The sequence below is a fragment of the Silurus meridionalis genome, chromosome 3 (assembly GCF_014805685.1).
Source record: "Silurus meridionalis isolate SWU-2019-XX chromosome 3, ASM1480568v1, whole genome shotgun sequence".
In the NCBI taxonomy this organism is placed as follows: domain Eukaryota; kingdom Metazoa; phylum Chordata; class Actinopteri; order Siluriformes; family Siluridae; genus Silurus; species Silurus meridionalis.
The window spans coordinates 29,512,798-29,530,941 of NC_060886.1; the positions used below are offsets into that span (position 1 = coordinate 29,512,798).

General features: G+C 39.1%; 1 protein-coding gene across 1 annotated transcript in view; it reads right to left on the reverse strand.

Annotated features, from left to right (window-relative positions):
* The window catches only part of cntnap5a (contactin associated protein family member 5a), a 122,220-nt gene that overhangs the window by 75,704 nt on the left and 28,372 nt on the right, over positions 1-18,144 (reverse strand). Inside the window, 1 exon segment of the mRNA XM_046845147.1 lies at positions 3,320-3,430. Coding sequence (XP_046701103.1) covers positions 3,320-3,430 — 111 coding nt within the window.

The following is an 18,144-nucleotide window of genomic DNA, read 5'->3' on the forward strand; positions in this document are numbered from 1 at the left end:
CAAAAGTTTGCGCGCCCCTTTATTGTGGCATTTGGCAGACACCCAAAAAGCAAATTACAAGTGGCTGTGAAGGGATTTGAATTTACAACTCACTTCCAGTTTACTTGAACTTGGAAACCCAAACCTTTTCCAGCATAGCGATGCTCCTGTGCACAAAGTGAGCTTCATGAAGGTGATCTCCACCCTACTGAAAACCTTTGGGATGAATGTGAACACTGACTACACCAAAGGCCTCCTTTGTTGGCTGCTGACTTTACTAATACCCTTGTGGCTAAATGAAATGTCACAAATCTCCACAAAATCTAGTGGAACATCTTACCAGAAGAGTGGAAGGAAATTATAAGAGCAAATCGGGACTAAATGTGGAATGCGACCAGGTGTCTTATGACAGGTGTCCGCAAACTTTTGGCAATATAGCGTATCTCGGCATCTTAGAAAGCAATCCTACAAAATTGTAATATACCTGAATCGAGAGAACGTAACGGATATTTCCTCCCTGGGAAAATCACGCTAATTCTTGCGAATAACTTCTCTTTCCGCCCAAACCCTTCACTCCATCCTGCTGCTTTTCCGCCGTCATTGTTTTTCTGCCTTGAAAAATTCACTCATGCACTTCCTTGTCTTCAAATACGTCCTGTGTAGGCAGTATTTCGTTCTTTTTTTATATTTTGAATGCACGGTTTGAGCAAGAATGTGAGCAAGGATGGCAATACAGTAGAAGGAAACTGCAGAATGCTGTAGGACTCTTGGCAGCGACTCGGAGGGACTGCTGACTGGCCGGGCCTCCGCAGTTCATCCTAGAATAGCAGGACGAGGGACATAGAGGCACAATTGGGACGGATGTTTCCGTTCGAGGAGCTTGCTCATAATAAATTAGTGACAGATGGTAGCAAAAAAAAAAGAAAAACAAGTGTGTTTTTTGAGTTTCATTGGAAATTTATCAGCAGATAAATTTGAATTTGGTTTAGGGATAAAATAGTGTGTTGGCTAGGAATCTAGACAAAAAAGAAAAAAAAAAAAAAAAAAGAGGATGCCCTCATGCCTGCCTGAGTGTGAAGTAACCTACCAGAATGGTTCATTACTTAGAGGCTGTAGGCTGAGAGTCAATACTATAGGAGGAACGAGAGATGAATATCACACCGGAGATCTCCAGCACGCAGGGAGTAACATTTACACAGCCTTCTCGCCTCCCTTGGGGAGGGAAAGTGTTCTGTTTGCAAGGCGCTCACACACAGCGGAGGCTGGCGAAGGCTGAAAATAACTTACACACTGCAGCCAGAGTAATTACTCAGTTGAGGACTTGGGGGGAAGAAATCAGAAAAGGTGTGATGTTTTTTTTTTTTTTATGTTTTTTTTTTTTTTTTATGTCTTATCTGCTCCGGGCGAAGGGCTTGTCTTTATTCAATTTCTTGGGAATGCATTAAAAAGAGCCCAGGAAAAAAAAAAAAAAAACAATCCCGGCACACGTCATCTTCCTTTCACTGATTCGATTCTATTATAGTCAAAATAGCCCAGACTGTTATAAGAGAGACAGATGGATTGGCAAAGCCATGTACAAGTTAAATATTTTTTTAATGTTCTTGTAACATTGAGACTTTGCAAATGTCTCATTATACATCTGTGCAGCATCCATTAAAGTCCAAGCATCGAAACAGGGGGAAAGATTCCAGCACCTTGGACAGCGTACAGTCTGCTTTTACGTTATAAACCAGATGGATGAAATTCGCATCGGCTCGAGTGGGCAGATGAATCGGTGTCAGTTGTGTGGAAACACCTCGTCCCCACCTGTTCACCTTGCACGTATCACACGCTACATACAATGCACATGAAACAAAACATGATGAAATCATCATAGAGCAGAACGTGTGATTTTGACCCGATTTTACCTGGAATTAGAGACAGTAGAGCCCTGCTCTGATTGGAAATCAGGGACAGAAGCAGTGTGGTTGTGACCCGTTGTTGCATTTCACAACTTTGATGAATCAGAGCTGCCACTATAACATATGAGGGTGTGTGGATTACAGTGACAGTGACAGCTGTGATTGTAAAAGCTGCAGCTGTAAAATGGTTTCTGTTGCGGGTTTTTTTCTCACTAGGTATTTACAGTTGATCAGAAGTCAACTGTATGTTGTTGTTGTTGTTGTCGCTGCTGTTGTTGTTTAGATAACGTACACTTCTGTCTGTCTCCGGAGGAAAAAAACGTCACGAAGCCTTGCCTTCTTTCCGAGCCAGCAAGCCAGCAGCTCCACATGATGAATCATGTTTGCCAAGCCAAACAGTTGTCCTGATTATTTGAAGCCGAATGTCAAGTGTAGAGCAACGCGAGCAGCCTGTTTGTTCTGTCTGTTGTTGTGTCACTACTGACAAGCGGCAAAGAGAAACCTGCTGTACTCCTGCATGTCGCAGACATTTTAATCATAGTGCAGAGTCTGCTCCTGGTGCTGCTTTTACTCGTCTTTCCAGCTTTTACAGCCGTGTAAGTATTAGACAACAACAACAAAAAACAAGCCAAAAAAAAAAAACTTTATATTCAGTCGCTGAATAAGCCCTTGCAATATTTTTTATTCCAGTAAATGTCAAAAAAAAAAGAAATGTGTATGTTGCTTTCATTCAGATTTATTTATTTATCCATTAATTTATTACGCTTTAGAAATGAAATTTTTCAATATTTAAAATACGCCTCATTTACTGTTTCTTGCCATTTAATCAGCAGAAACTTGTTCACAAGGTTGAGCCTGTTTTGATTAAGCACTAAAAACAATAAAACCTTTTTTTTTTCTAATAAAAAAAAATAATAATAAAAAAAAATTTACAATTTAAATTATTTTTTTCACATTTTTTGTAAAATTGTATGTAATATTACATTTCATGTATTTTCTTACTTGTTGGGTTTTATTTTATTTACATTTTTACTTTTTTTACATTCTTTTATTTCACATTCTCACATTTTAAAACTATACTTTTCAATCCGACCAAACAGACATTCTAGATCAAAGTAGGTGGACCTTTTTTTAATTAATTTTTCTTTTTCTTTTTCTTTTTTTTTTTTTTTTTTTTTACATTTTTATGCACTTTATTTTGATTTCACATCTTTTGGATTTTTTTTTTTTTTTTTTTTTACATTTTTAATATTTTTGAAAACTACATTTTCCAAAAAATACTCTGTCCAATCCCACTTCCTTTTATTTATTTATTATTTTTTTTTTTTTTACATCTTTTAACTTTTTTTTTCAACAAACTTTTTCACATTTCACACACATTTGCCTTTTGCCTTGATTGATAACAGAGCAGACCGAAAAAGTGAATTGTAGACACTTACCATCTCTCCTGTTCAGCCTGGCGAAGTTCGCTGCCCTGCTTTCTGAGAAATGTGAAGAACTCTGGAAAGAGGCTGCAGGCAGTCCAGATGCCAACGATCCGTCGCAGTTATCTGTGAATAAGTGAGGATGAAGTGAGTAAGAAGTGTTAGAAACGAGTCGCTCTGCAGAAATCTAAATAGTGCTCTTATCAAGACTATTATGCAGAAACGATTGATATGTGCTTCTTTGAACATCCAATTCCACATTGAATCCCCATTTGCTCTTCTCCACTGAACCTTCACTCTTCTGGGAAGATGTTCCACCAGATTTGTAGAGATTTGAAAGATTTCAGTGAGCAACAATGGTGTCATTACAATCAGGTTCTGATGTAGGTGAGGAAGTCTGGGGTGCATGTTCAAAAGGCTTGAGTTCAGACCTCTATAGCTGGAGACCTTCCACTCCAACCCATATAAACCATATCTTTATGGATCTGTTTTTTGTGCACTAGAAGAACTAGAGAAGACCCAAACCTGTTCCAGCATGACGATGCCCCCTCATCATCATACTGGAACAGGTTTGGGTCTTCTAGTTCAAGTGAAGAGACAATTTCACGCTACAGCATCCAAAAACCTCCTATACAACTGTGTGCCTCCAGCAGTTTGAAGAAGAATTACATAGGGCTGGAAAATTGTCTATACAGTATATATAAAGAGGCGTTTGTTATAGGCTGAGGATCTCAGAAGAACCACAAGGAAATAAAACCGGACAGAAACCTCCAGATGACCATCACCGAACAGTACAGAGTCAGCGGTTCAAGTCTGGGGGAAAACCAAGCTTCTCTTTCATCTCCTTGATTGCAGGAGACAGATATACAGTACAAGGAGTTGAAACGTCACCTTGCGTTAATTCGGACGCCTTTCACGTGCCGAACGCCGCGGTGAGAACCTAGCTTCAGAGGAAACCACACAAAAGCCAGGGGAAGGAAGAACAAAAAGTGAAAGGTGTGAGAGAACACAGCGTCTCGAAGACACGCTTGTGTTGACCAGGATCAGGATCAATCTCTCGCAGTTTACTCATCACTCCTCGCTCAGGCTCTTCATCTCTCCATCTCTCAATCTCTCTACTCAGACACCTAATCGGATTCTCTTTGTTTTTCATGCTGGTCTACGTAATCGGATTAATTATCGGGGGGACAAACCTGTATGTTCTCATAATATAACTTTGAGACTATCTCTCAATATCTCTCAAACTATCTCCTTCGCTCGTAGCGAGATTGTTGTGGAATTCCTAATCGAGAAGCATCGATATTCTGAGAGGTCTCAAAAAACAACAAAAAAAAACTCGTTGCATAGTTCGCCCACGTTATTCGTTTCCATATTCTTTCCTGGTGCATACCTGCCTCTCTGCTAGCTCCTGAATATCACTCCAGACTGGACAGCACATTCCGATGTAGTGGTATTTCAACCGAGATACAATCGAAACTGACAGAGAAATGAATCTACGGCTGAGGAGAATGAGGGGAAAAAAATCTGCTCTATAAGCATAGTATGGAAAAGAGTTTGTGGACACCTTGACTGTAAGATTGGTATAATAGTAATATAATAATATAATTGGTATAATTAGCTCTTCTGGGAAGTTGTTTCTAGATTTTTGGAGTGTGTTTATGTAGATTTCAATCATTAGGGTTTTAGTAAAGTCAGTCACTGATAGAGGTGAAGTGAGGAGGCCTGGGGTTTTATCCCAATAGGGTTGAGGTCAGGGCTCTGGAGCATGCCATTTGAGATCTTCCACTCCAACTTATTTCTTAATGGAGATAGCTTGGTGCACTGGGGAATTTCCATGCTGGGGTTTTTGGGGTTTGGGTCTCCTAGTTTAATGAAGGGAAAATTTTTATCCATCACTTATTCCTCTTTTAATGTTCTTCTTGCAGTTGAACTGATGCTGAACTGTATGTTAAGTAGATACCACCAAGTGCCCTGATTGGTGGATTGCTGCGAGTTTTGAAACGATTACGTATTTATCCGTAAATAAAAAGGAACGCCCGATTTTGCAAAATGGACAGTAGTTGAGTAAAGATATTTATGGAAATACTTCAGTAAAATACAGATACACAAAAAAGCTGCTTCCTTACTGCCCACCACTGTACAAGTGTGTGCCTTTGACTCTGTGGTATCATTTTAGGGGGAAATCCACATATAGCTGGAAAAGTCCCAGTTTTTTTGTGCATATATTGGATTTTATGGATTTGAGGTGCGAAGCGGACAGCTACCATAATCAGATGCTTGGAGAGACACCATAATCAGATGCTTGATAGAGATCAAAAATAGGATATAAAACAGGAACCGGTAGCTGTTGACAAGCAAAGGATCCACTGAGACGTGGGCTAATGAGATGTGCCGAGACAATTATTTAGGGATCGGTATGAAGAAGGAAAAGTGCCGCTGACATAGATGATTACTGGAGCAGTACATAATCAGCGTGTCGGAAACGCAACGAATGCCACCTACACGCAGTGTATTCGGAATTCGGCATTCATAATCTTGAATCGAATCCTGACGATCCTTTAACTCTGTAACGGCCAATATGGCTAAAACAAATAACCTTCGAAAATACTGCCAATGCAAGCAACAATCACTGCAAATTATTTAGTCAATATTCTTTTTTTTCCTATTCTTTCCTGGCAATAATACACAGTGTGGTTACAGATTCATATTCGGTCTTTCACCAAGGCTGTAATTTCATTTACATTCGTGACGTTTGGCAGATGAGCTCATCCAGACTGCCTTTGAAGTCTCTATCAATAAATACCTCATTATACCAACTGTAGGTCGCAGATTTAGAGAATTAGGAGTCTAAATTCTCCCTTCGAGACATAATATAGTAAAAGAAAAAAATAGTTCAAAGAGAGTAGGTAGGTGTTTGGACTTTGGTTGCTCGTGACTGTGGATGTCTAGAACTTCATTCCACCACCTAGATACCATAACCAGAGAAGAGCACATCTGATCTTATATGTATCTTGAGAGATGGAGGGATCAACAAAGCAGTGGATTAGATTCAGTCTGAGCCTGGAGAGTGTTGGTTAATGTTTAGTTTTCTGGGCAAGCATGAGAAGTCCTGATTCCTGTTTTTAGACCTTGGAGATTTCACCATGGCTTGACTAAAGATCTGGAGTGGCCTGCTATAAAGCTATAGACCACATCGAGACCTTTGGGATGCAATGGAACGCTGAATGCACCCTAAGCCTTCTCACCTCAACTACATCACTACCTAAATGTCCACAAGCACACTCCAAAATCTAGTGAAACATCTTTCTAGAAGAATGGAGGTCACTACATGGTGGTGTCAAAACGTTTTGAGACTAACGGTGCTAACTGGTGCTATTCTGACCATGTGGTTGCCACGTCTGCAATTAAGATAAACCTTTATTCGTCCCACAGTGGGGAAATTTCTACTACACAGTACACAATTTCATCGTGGACAGCAAGTTAGAAGACAACGCAAGTGAAATTTGCGTGAAACTGAAATCGGCCACAGAGACGTTTGACATAACAGCGCTGGAAGATGACGAGAGATCAGGAAGACCTTCGACGAGCTCAACCCCCGAAAATGTTGAAACCGTTCGACATCTCGTGTATGAGGATATTCGGAGAACGATCCTCATGATCTCACTTCTCCGGACGACTTCTGCGGAATATAAAGATCGGCTCAAAGGTCGCCGTTTTGACACCATCTCGTCAAACACCTTCTGCGATTTGGCAAAGAAGACTCCCAGGACACATTCCAGAAATGGCAGGAACGCTGGGAGCGCTGTACTGCTGTGCAAGGGGAATGTTCTGAATGTTCAAATCGATATAACAGCAATGCCGAAAGAATGCCATGTCAAAGTTCAATGGTCTCATATCTTCACTCAGCACACTTTGCTTATTAATCACAAACACTCATTGTATTGTTTGTCTGTCTGTCTACTTTTTTTTCTTCTCCAAAACGAGATATCGAGCTGGTAAACAAGTGCTCTGCAAATCCCCGGGTATGTCTGGATGATTTGCTAAATGTTAATTGGCACCAATCTTTCGTATCTCGCTTGTTGTGCCGAAACGAATCAATAAAACACAAGTAAGATGTTGAGGAGAGCGCAGAAAGCTGGAAAGGAAGCTCATATGGACACCCGAGACGCTTCCTAGTGAAGCTTTTTTTTTTTTTTGCAAATTAGATCAGAGATCAGCACTGTGGGGTTCTCAATTCTGATTGGTCCAAACGGCTTCAATGCATTTCAGCATAAACGTATATAGACAAAACTTATTGGGGAATCAGACTTTTCCAGATGTGTTTTTTTTACAAACTGTTACCATGAAGTGGGGGGCACACAAGATGTCTTTGGATGTGGTAGCATGATATTTATTTCACTTTCTTTCAAGATCTCCTGCTATAGAGCTATAAACCCTAGTAAACAACTTTGGAATGAATTGGAATGCTGGGTGAACCTCAGGTCTTCAGTACCTGACTTTACTAACAGCTTTTTGTCTGAATAAACACAAATCTCTACTAAATCTAGAGGAACATTTTTTCCAGAAGAATGGAGAGGAAATGTGGAAAGAGATTTTCAAAAAGCACATTATGTTCCGGTGGCCAGACACAGACCGATGGTTTGTGAGACACAAATAATGAAATAACAAAAACAATTCAGAAATTTCAGCTGCTGTGCTTCTGCAGATCTTCTATACTGTAAACGAATGAGCAAAAGTCCACGCCTGACCATCGCACAAGTATCTTCCCAATCAAACTGCTTCCATAAAGTTTACAGCACAGAATGAGTTGCCAAATAAGCACTAATCCCCAGAGCCATGCTACAAAAAACTGGTGAAAGACTTCGCAGAAGAAGGGACGTTATTAGAAAAGCCAAAACGAGACTAAACCTGAAACAAAAATAACACCACTGTGGCCAGGCATCCAATTAAATCTAAATTTACGCAATGAGCGGTAAGAAACACCTGCAGCTGTTTAGACTAATCAGTGAGGAGAGACACCAGCTTCGAGGAAAGAGACACCAAGCAGAGACAAGTGGAAGGGGTCACCCAGCCGGCGAGAGAAAGCTTGTCGGTCCGCAAGCGAGACAGTGCCGAGACGTCAAGGTGGAAAGGTGTCCTGAAGCACAAGTGTGTGGGTGAACCCCAGGATGAGTACTGGATAGGAAAGCGCCGGGAGGGGAAACTAAAATAAATAAAGAACACCTTTCAGGCTCCAAGCTTCAGAATCATGAAACTGGCATTCAGATTGATTATCACCTTCCTTTCAATAAACAAATAAAGCTCAAAACCTTGAGCTTTTTTCAAGCATGATTGTGTTAGTTAATGGAAAAATAAAACCTACAGATTGCTCGGAGTGAAGCATTCAAGACTAGATGAGTTCATAGCAAGGATACCATGAAATCTTACCCACATCAATCATTATACTTCCTTGAAATAAACAACACATATATATGAATATATTATTTTTTATAATCAGGCTTAGGTTATCTGAAGCTGTTGTGCATGAGATGAGCCGTTACTATAGCAACCTATCACAGAGGGCATTAATGAGAACAAATCCTTGCGATGTTGATCCGAAAAACCTCCCATAGGTAATCATTTGGCTTGAGATCTGGTGACAATAAAGCCCCAGTGTCCAAGCATATGAGTTTATAAACCTTACCAAAACATCAGTAAGGCCTTAAAACTTTTGGAAAGAGGGTGGAGCCAAATCAATAACTACAAGCTCACTTGTTTTATTGCGATAGAAACGTTTTATCAGGCCTTTCACTTTGTGTTTGGAGAGGTAGCTCAGGATCTGGGTTACTGATCGAAATGTCAGGTCCCAGTATCGCCAAGCTCCCGGGCCCTTAACCTTCGGTTCTCCAGGGGTGCGCTCTGACCTCCAGCTTCCTAACATCGCTAGGATATGCGAAGAAAGGATTTCACATTCCTCAGGGTTCCTCCATATTTTTCAGATCAAAATTCCAGACTGTGCTGACATAACAACTGCTCTCTCACAACCGAACAACCAATCACAGCAGTGCACATCCTGTCTTTTGGACACCTTCAGGCCTTGTGTGCAATAACACTATCCGCATATTGTTTTCTCCGTTTTTGGTCTTCCGTCCACACAGAGATGTCGATTTAGTCTATGAAAACGTCCCTTATTAAAAACACTCTCCAAAGTGGATCAATTAGAAATAACGCATTTTAATCATCACTGTAACGTTTTTAAGCGCCACAAAGTAAATAAACGGCAGGCGGAAATGACGCAGTACAGAGACGTGAGCGTTTTTCAGACGTTTCAGAAGCGATAAGCAACTTCGGGGAAATGATTGAAAACGAAAGTTGAAATGAAAACGAAATGTTTTTTTCAAAAGTATCAGGATTAGTGTAGATGTAGCCTTTTAAAAAACTAAATATATATATATATATATATATATATATATATATATATATATATATATATATATATATATTATATATAAATCAAATTCCATACTTTTTCATAAAAACTTAGGAACCCTGTGTCCTTTTAGATAAATGTGACCAGTAAAAACACTGTATTACCTTATATGCAGCTTAAAATGCACCTGCAGGTATTTAAAAAAACCTGACAAGCTGAAACACTGAGCTTTCCTGATCTAAGCGGCTACTTCCTGGACCGAATACTAAGCTAAGCAAAGTCTAAATTGCCTTTGTCAAATCTCTCTCTCTCTCTCTTTCACATTGTCTGCATCATTGAATAATATAGAATGCTAGCTAAAGATAGAATGCTATTAAAGCCTTTCCTGTATATCAGAATTAAAGAGCGTCCCAGTAAACCCATCCAATATCTAGTATACCTGTCTTACTAAAGACCTCAGATTTATGGAATAGTTGGTTCTCCAGAAAACTTCACACCTCACATTTGTGAATATACTAAAGGTGCTCACGTTGGTGCCGCCAATGAAACAAACGGCTGGTAAAAGCTTGAAAGGGTAAAAAAAAACTGTTTGCAAAATCAGATTTGATTGCAGATGCATGGATTAAAGTTGAATGTACAATGTAACGAAAGAATGTAACCTTAAGATATTTCGATAAACAAAGAAAAAACATGACACAGGCGCAAACGGTCATGTAACAAGAGCTCGGATAGAATTGTGATCCCCCCTTGACAAGGTTCCTGACGGATATCCAAAAGTGTGTGTTATATTAGTGATGGAACTTCTGGTTTCTGATCCCAGCTTTCTAACATACTTAGAATATATGAGAAGAAAAGAATTTCACTGGCCTCATCTTTAACCAGTGTCATTATTGTTCCTGTTTTTCACTTTTACTCTCAGCGCTACCACCGGTCATAAACTTTTTCCTACTTAGATGTATAATTCTGGCGTGTTTTGATCTCATTCGAGAATATAATGTATATGCTGACAATAGCTTAAAATATCTGACAGGTTTGATATTATAGCTTTTGTTTTAACTCCATCTTCATTAAGAGCTTCGGCTAAGGTTCGGTTTAAATATAATATACTACTAATTAGATTTTGCATTAATACCGTTGTTAAGTCTTTATAAATATATCATATCAGTTTAAAAGTTTTTAAAACCTGACTGTAAGATTGGCATGTGCTTCTTTTTGAACTTTCCACATTTATTCCCATTTGCTGGTATAATAAGTTTCACTCTTGTGGGAAAATGTTTTTAGATTTTTGTGGAGACTTTCGATCACAAGGGATTTAGTAAAGTCAGGTTCTGATTTACAGTGGGTAAGGTGAGGAGAACTAGGGGCATTACAATTCATCCCAAAGATGCTCAACAGGTTTTAGCTCGAGAGCAGGAGATCTTCAGCACCAACCCATGTAAAGCCTATCTTCATGGATCTCACTTTGTGAGAAGGTTTGGGTCTCCTAGTTCAAGTAAGGGGAAAATGCTAAAGCTAAAGATTCCAATGACAATCTGTGCAATTGTGTGCCTCCAACTTTGTGGTAACAGTTTGGAGAAGAACCACGTGGTTGGAAAAGTTGGGTGTCCCAATACTTTAATCCATACAGTGTATGTTCATATGAACCCCCTGTTCACATCTGCCATTAACATGTATCCTGAGTGATTGGATGGGATTGTAAGTAGAGCTAAGTACAGGACTGATTGGGGTCCAATCAGTTGTTATCCACCATCACGATTCTCTATGCACAAAACCAGCTCCATTAAGATGCTTACCATAGGTTGAATATAGGGGATTAACGGTACACGTATTCGTACGAACATTTTATTATTATTATTATTTTTTTTTGATAATTACATAGGTTCCCTGGTGGTCTAGTGGTTAGGATGCTGGCGATCTCACCGCTGCGGCCCGGGTTCGATTCCCGGTCAGGGAACCAACCCCAGCCATTAGGGTTGCACAAGCCTTAGTTCCGGTCCCAAGCCCGGATAAATGGGGAGGGTTGCGTTAGGAAGGGCATCCAGCGTGAAAACGTGCCAAATCAAACATGCGGATGGTCCGCTGTGGCGCCCCCTAATGGTAGAAGCCGAAAGAAAGTTTGTTTATTTTGATTGCATTACATATATTAATGCATATTATTTAATATATCAGGGCTGCAACAACTAATCGGTAATGAAATTCATTGTCATCGAATGCGGTTATCGATTAGTTGGGCTGCTCAAGTTACGGGTTAGCGTGGCGCTAAGATAACACAGCCGCTTCCGAAATGGCGGAGAGTTCAGTGTCAAAATGTGCATCTCGGATGAAGGCGAAACATCAATACGGTATACAAAAACTGTAGAATCCTCATCGTGTGAAAATGGTGTAGTTTAATGAAGTGCTAGTGTGCAAATTGTTCGTTTGCTAACTTCGGGACAGTTGCACCAAATCTGTTCTAGCGTGACTCGCTAGCATCAGGTTGCACGATCAGTTCGCTCGTGACACAGTGATAGCGATCGCGAACAAACACTACAATTTAAAAGCGGGAAATAACAGCAGCAGTAAACGATTACATTTTTAGTCACTGCAGTGGTTTTCTGCGAATGATTCAATTTGCGTACAAACGCATATGTTTTTAAATCGAGCCCGTTAGCTCGCTGCGTTTCTCTGTTCCGTTCTCTTTTTATAGCATTCGTCTACTACAACAGGAACTTTTCTGTTTTCAAACACGATCTACTGCGGCTTTACTAAGTTCAAATTCGTGTTTTCAATGTTCATATATTTAATTTATGCATATAACTTTGAATTATTCTTCAAAATCAAATTTATTATATATTCTAGATTCTTAGATCTTTACAACCGAACAAAATGTCTGTGTATATTTTTTGAAACAAAAATGGTAAAAAAAAATCTATATTTTATATTGATTTATTAAGCAGGTTGCCATCTGCAATTATCAGTAAAAACAATAAAAATGTCGTTTTACACAAATTGCTTCACCTCGCATATTCAAATCTTTTTTTATTTATTTATTTGTTTCGATTTTCAAGGTGAAATGGACTCAAAAAGCAGGAAATATTAGCTTTTAAATGTCTAAATTGAAAACAGTTAAACCCAATATGTGGCTTTTGCATTTTTTTAAGGACACTTTTATACATAAACTCTCTGAATTAAAATTTTAAATAGTTATAATAAGCAAAAAAATGTATTTAATCAAATAATAAAAAAAAAAATCATGCAATTATGCTAAAATCTAATAATCGAATTAATCTAAATAATCTTTAATTGCAGTTCTATAATATATATTAAATTCATTTGATTTATTGTTTTATTTTTAAATATTAAAAAACCATTTTTATAAAGCATTTCTGAGCATTTATAAAGATTTTTTTTATAAAAACCCAGCATCTTATTTAAAATCCTTTTAAAAATGTAATCTCTTAATTATATTTTGCATTTCTTCACCCTAAATGTCCCTAAATTGAACCGAACCGTGACTTTAAAACCGAGTTACGTACCAAACCGTGATTTTTGTGTACCGTTACACCCCTAGCTGAAGTTGATCTCCTGCTACAGAGCTCTGACCTCAACCCTTTTTGAAGACCTTCAGGAAGACCCTCAAAAAGAACGACGTTCAAGGAAGTGGGCCGTCTCCAATCACCTAAGCTTTCTCTATCCGTTTCTTCTGACCGTGTAGCGTATTTTAACATACATTTGAGTAAAAAAAGAGGCTTGAACGCGATGTATACATCGATAGAAGCCCGGCTGTAAATATTGACATTCAATTATCTCGGCGTGTCCTTTTTCCTCGGAGTCAGGATCATTGCTTTCAGACCATCCTGTGGAGCCCGTGGAGGTCTGCAGCACTGCATTGCACGGCTACTTTACCTCCTTTCACGCCGTGTCTGCAGGGATTTCGATGAGGTTTCATATGAACAGCGATGGGAAAAACTATACGTGTTAACCCTTCGCTTACTCAAAAAATGTGCAAGTGAGGAGCGAATTAGCAACAAAAAAAATCATTTCCCTTTTTCTTCTCAGTTTATCCTGTACACAGTATCCATGTTTGACATTGGGAGCATTTCTGCTGAGGACAGGGTTTTTATATATTTGGTATATTATGTGGTATAAATAAAGGATCGACGCACATACAAAGGAAATTAGGTTTGCTAAGTAGGATTGATTGTTTTGGCCAGATTTGATACAATCCGATCTCCACCGTTTTTTTTTTTTTTTTTTTTTAATCGTAGCCATACTTTTGTCCATATATACAGTACTTGTATTAAAAAAAGTGTCAGATACAAGTTTAGATTTCATAGTGATTATTGTAGATTGATTTCTTTTCTCTAAACTGTCTCTCAGCACGGCTGCTGCTACATAAAGGACATATTACATTACTCTTATATTATAATACACTATGGAGACCGAGGCGTGTCCTGAGAGTCACATAGAATACAGATTAACATGGCAGAGGTAGAGCTGCGTCTTCCTGCACACAGAACAGGAGAACAACATCTGGTTTTATTTCATTTTTGTTGATGGGCAGAAAACAAAAGCGCAAAACTCACAAGATAGAAGGATGGAGACGGACCAGACAGACACCAGTGAGGGAATCGAAAGTTGTTCAATGTGTGCGCTCAATGTCTGTTTTTTTTGCTCCAAAACTGCATATTGGACTGAAGACTGGTGTATTGTATTACCGGTTGTGGTTCCTCTTTAAACACAAAACCCCCGTTAATTAAATAACTGGATTTATTTAGTATTTTTTTGTGTTTTTCTAAAGTTAATGTTAATCTTAATATACACTGATTTCTTTCGCACATCCACTTAATTACCATTAAAAAAAATCGTTCAGAGATTTATTTCAGTGTTAATTTACTATCTCGGAATTCCTGCGAGTCAAAAGTTGTCTCTTTAAACCGTCTGGAAGATCCTTCAAATTGATGCAGCGAAGCTTCTAATCGTCCAATTGCCGTAATTAGACTTTGACTGGGAGTGCACATGTGGCTGCGTTCAAGAGAATCACATTAAAAACTAATGTCTTTTTTTGATACTATAAAAAAAATAATCCAAGCGTTTCACCCGGGACCTTGGAAAAAGTACATTAAGGAAGTGGATGCATTTGTCCAGCAAAGAGAGCAGACAGTTTTTAAAAGCACACATACACTACATTGTTCAGGACGGAGGTACGAGAGCATTTTCCTGAAAGGTTCAATGCAACCCCAAAAACTGAATATATCAAGAGACTCTCAGGATTTCTCAGGATTAAAGGATGTCCTGGGAAAAAAAAAAAAAAAAAAGCCATAGGTGAACCCCAGCCATCAGGAGGAATATTCTGTCGATTGATAGATCAATCAGAGACTGTAGAGTTTTGCCATAATGATCAGCACTATGCATGGAGAAGATAAAAAATGCAGTAACTTTTAATCAAACACTAGCATGGTAACCATAGCATCATATTTTTTTCTGCGTTTTGCTGTTAAATAAGACTTCAGAAATGAGATGACACCACGATGAAGGAACTAAACACAAAGTCACCGTACTCTACATACAGAAACCCAACAGTGTCCTGATTAATCTTATAACAGAATTGTTCTGATGAAGCAATAAAACAATGAGCGTTTGTTTTCTGTGGATGGAAAATTTCCAGCAAGTCAAATTCCAATCCATTTTTCAACCTTTTAAAACAGGGAGAAGAGAAATGACCCGATATGGGCAGTAATGTCAAATTTGGACTTTAGTTTGGTCTTGGAGATGGAATATGATCCTAATGGCAGGATCAGGACTTCACAGATCCACGGTTCCAAAATAATGAAAAGGTTTTTTCCGCGTTGTGACTTTAAACACAAAAGTATTGATTTTTCCAGCCATGTGTGGTTCTTCACCAAAATGTGTAAAGGATGTCTTTAGATGCATTAACTTTTTTTTTTCTTGAATTAGGAGACCCAAACCTGCTCCAGAATGACAATGTCCCTGTGCACAAAGCCAGCACCATGAAGATGTGGTTTCTATGGGTTGGAGTGGAAGATCTTCTGCTTTAGAGCTTAATTGGATGAATTGGAACGCTGACTGCACCCTAGGCCTCCTCACCTCACCTACATCAGTACCCAGGTACCTTTCTAACACCCAGCATGATGAAGATCTGGTTTACATGCTTTAGAGAGGAAGATCTTGCTGAGCTCTGATCTCATCCCTACTGAACACCTTTGGGATGAATGTGAATGCTGACTGCACCCCAGGTCTCCTCACCTACATCAGTACCTGCCTTTCGTAATACACTTGTGTCTGATGAACACAAATATCCATTACACACTTCCAAATCTAGTGGAACATCTTCCCGGGAGAGTGGAGGGAATTAGAAGAGCAAATTGGGACTAAATGTGGAATGCGATGTTTAAAAAGCACACACTGTACGTAGGACATAGGTGACCCAATACTTTTGGCAATATAGTGTGTATGGGGAATGCGTGGCCTCTTGTCTGGGCCCATTGACATTGCGCAGACAACTTAGGAATGTGTTGTTAAGAGAATTAAGAGCGAGTCCCTCTTAATATTAACAATTTCACACCCAAAAAAACGTAAAAACCACCTACATCATTTTGAGCGCAATTTCTTTGCTTTCCCCCAGGCATAATGTAAGAAGATGGCTGTAGAATACTATTATAATTAAATCAAATGCATTTACTACACTTTCAAGCCAATCTGTGTTTATTTCAATCACAAACTATAGGCTATTAATTGAATTCAGAGCGTGCAGCAAAGCAAAATAAGACAACATGAGGAAATGAGGGACTGCCCTGCGGAATCCCACCACTCCAGCATCCGAGTGTATTGTTGACTGCTTAGTGTCGAATGTGAAAAAAAAACATGCACCACATAGAGTGCCTGTCAAAACATCCAGTCTCTATGGAACAAACCTGATAAAAAGCAACAACACACAAAAATCGGACAGTGAATGGGTGCAAGTGGACAGATGAGTCCAAATTTGTCTCTAAAAGAAGATCTCGTGTAAGGCGGAGAACAGGAGAGAAGATATAAGCAGACTGTCTCAGACAATCAAACATGAAAGGTGGAAGCTAAAATGGTTTGGGTTTGTTTTAAAGCCAGGAAGGTTAAAGACCTTTCCTGAGTGAAAGGAACCAACATGGCAACCGTTTCATACAATGCAATGCAATTTGGCTGAATGGAACTGACAGTGAGCCAAAAGCGTTCGTCTGAGCTCTTTGTGCGTCACTTAGAACTCAGACAGTCGTCTGGAGTGATATCTATCATGGAACGGGCTGCCCAGTCACCGCACCTAAATCCTTGAACTGCTCTGGGATGAATTGGATCGCAAAGAGATTTCCAACTAGTGCAGAAGAACAAAAAGCAAGGCAAAGAAAATTTCAGCTGAATGTTTGGAGAAACGAACTGTCTGGATGCTGAGAGTGTGAAAAGCTGTTGTTCATGGTAAAGGAGGCTTTTTTAAAGTTCAAGTTTATTTCTGTAGCGCTTTTCACAATAGACATTGAACCAGGAGCTTCTGAGGAATTCAACAAGAAAATAAAGTCTGGACATATATTATATATTTGTTTGGTCAAAGTAAATCTTCAGACGGTTACATGCCCTAGTTTGTTGAATAGGAACAAATGGAGCATACGAGTGGTTTTCAAAACCCATAGAAGTCTAGGTGTTTCCAAACTTTTGAAACGAAGCCGACGTTGTAGTAAGAGTTTGGTTCAAGTTCTAGCAATTCAAACGCAGCATTTAGCATCATTTGGCTAAATAAATGATACCTGATTATATAAAACTACAGACAGCATCGGACGTTAATTATACGAATTGAAAAAAAAACAATAAACCGAAGTATAATATGGAATTTCTACACTTTCGGAACCCTGAGAACATTTCAGAGCTTTCAGATCCAGTCAGGTGACGAGAAGCAACCCTGCAAACTTGTCATGGAAAACTGAAATCGGTGCGCTGTGCTTCGCTGTCACTTCCTGCTAATATGACTAGTCCTATCTGTGGGAATAAAATATTTCAGCTTAGATCTTATTAAACTACGTTCTTCTTTCATTCCAAGAGCTTCAAAAAAGTGCGACGACAGCATTAAATGCATATTAAGGACAAAAGTATTGGGACACCTGAATTTTCCAGTTATGGTTTCTACACATTTGAAGGCACACAAATGCATAGGATGGTCTCCGATTCGCCTACATCAGCAAATTATATACAGCGTATTATCAAAATCTCCACAATCATCCGACAAAAACTAGTGGAACATCTTCCCAGAAGAGTGAAGGTTATCATAAGATATAGAATGGGATACTCAAAAAGCACATTTCATACAATCGTATGCTCGGGTGTCCACAAACTTTCATCAGCATAGTGGAGGGCCATGGATTTATATCACGTTCTTGCGTACAGCCCAAAATTAGCTCCGCACACTTTT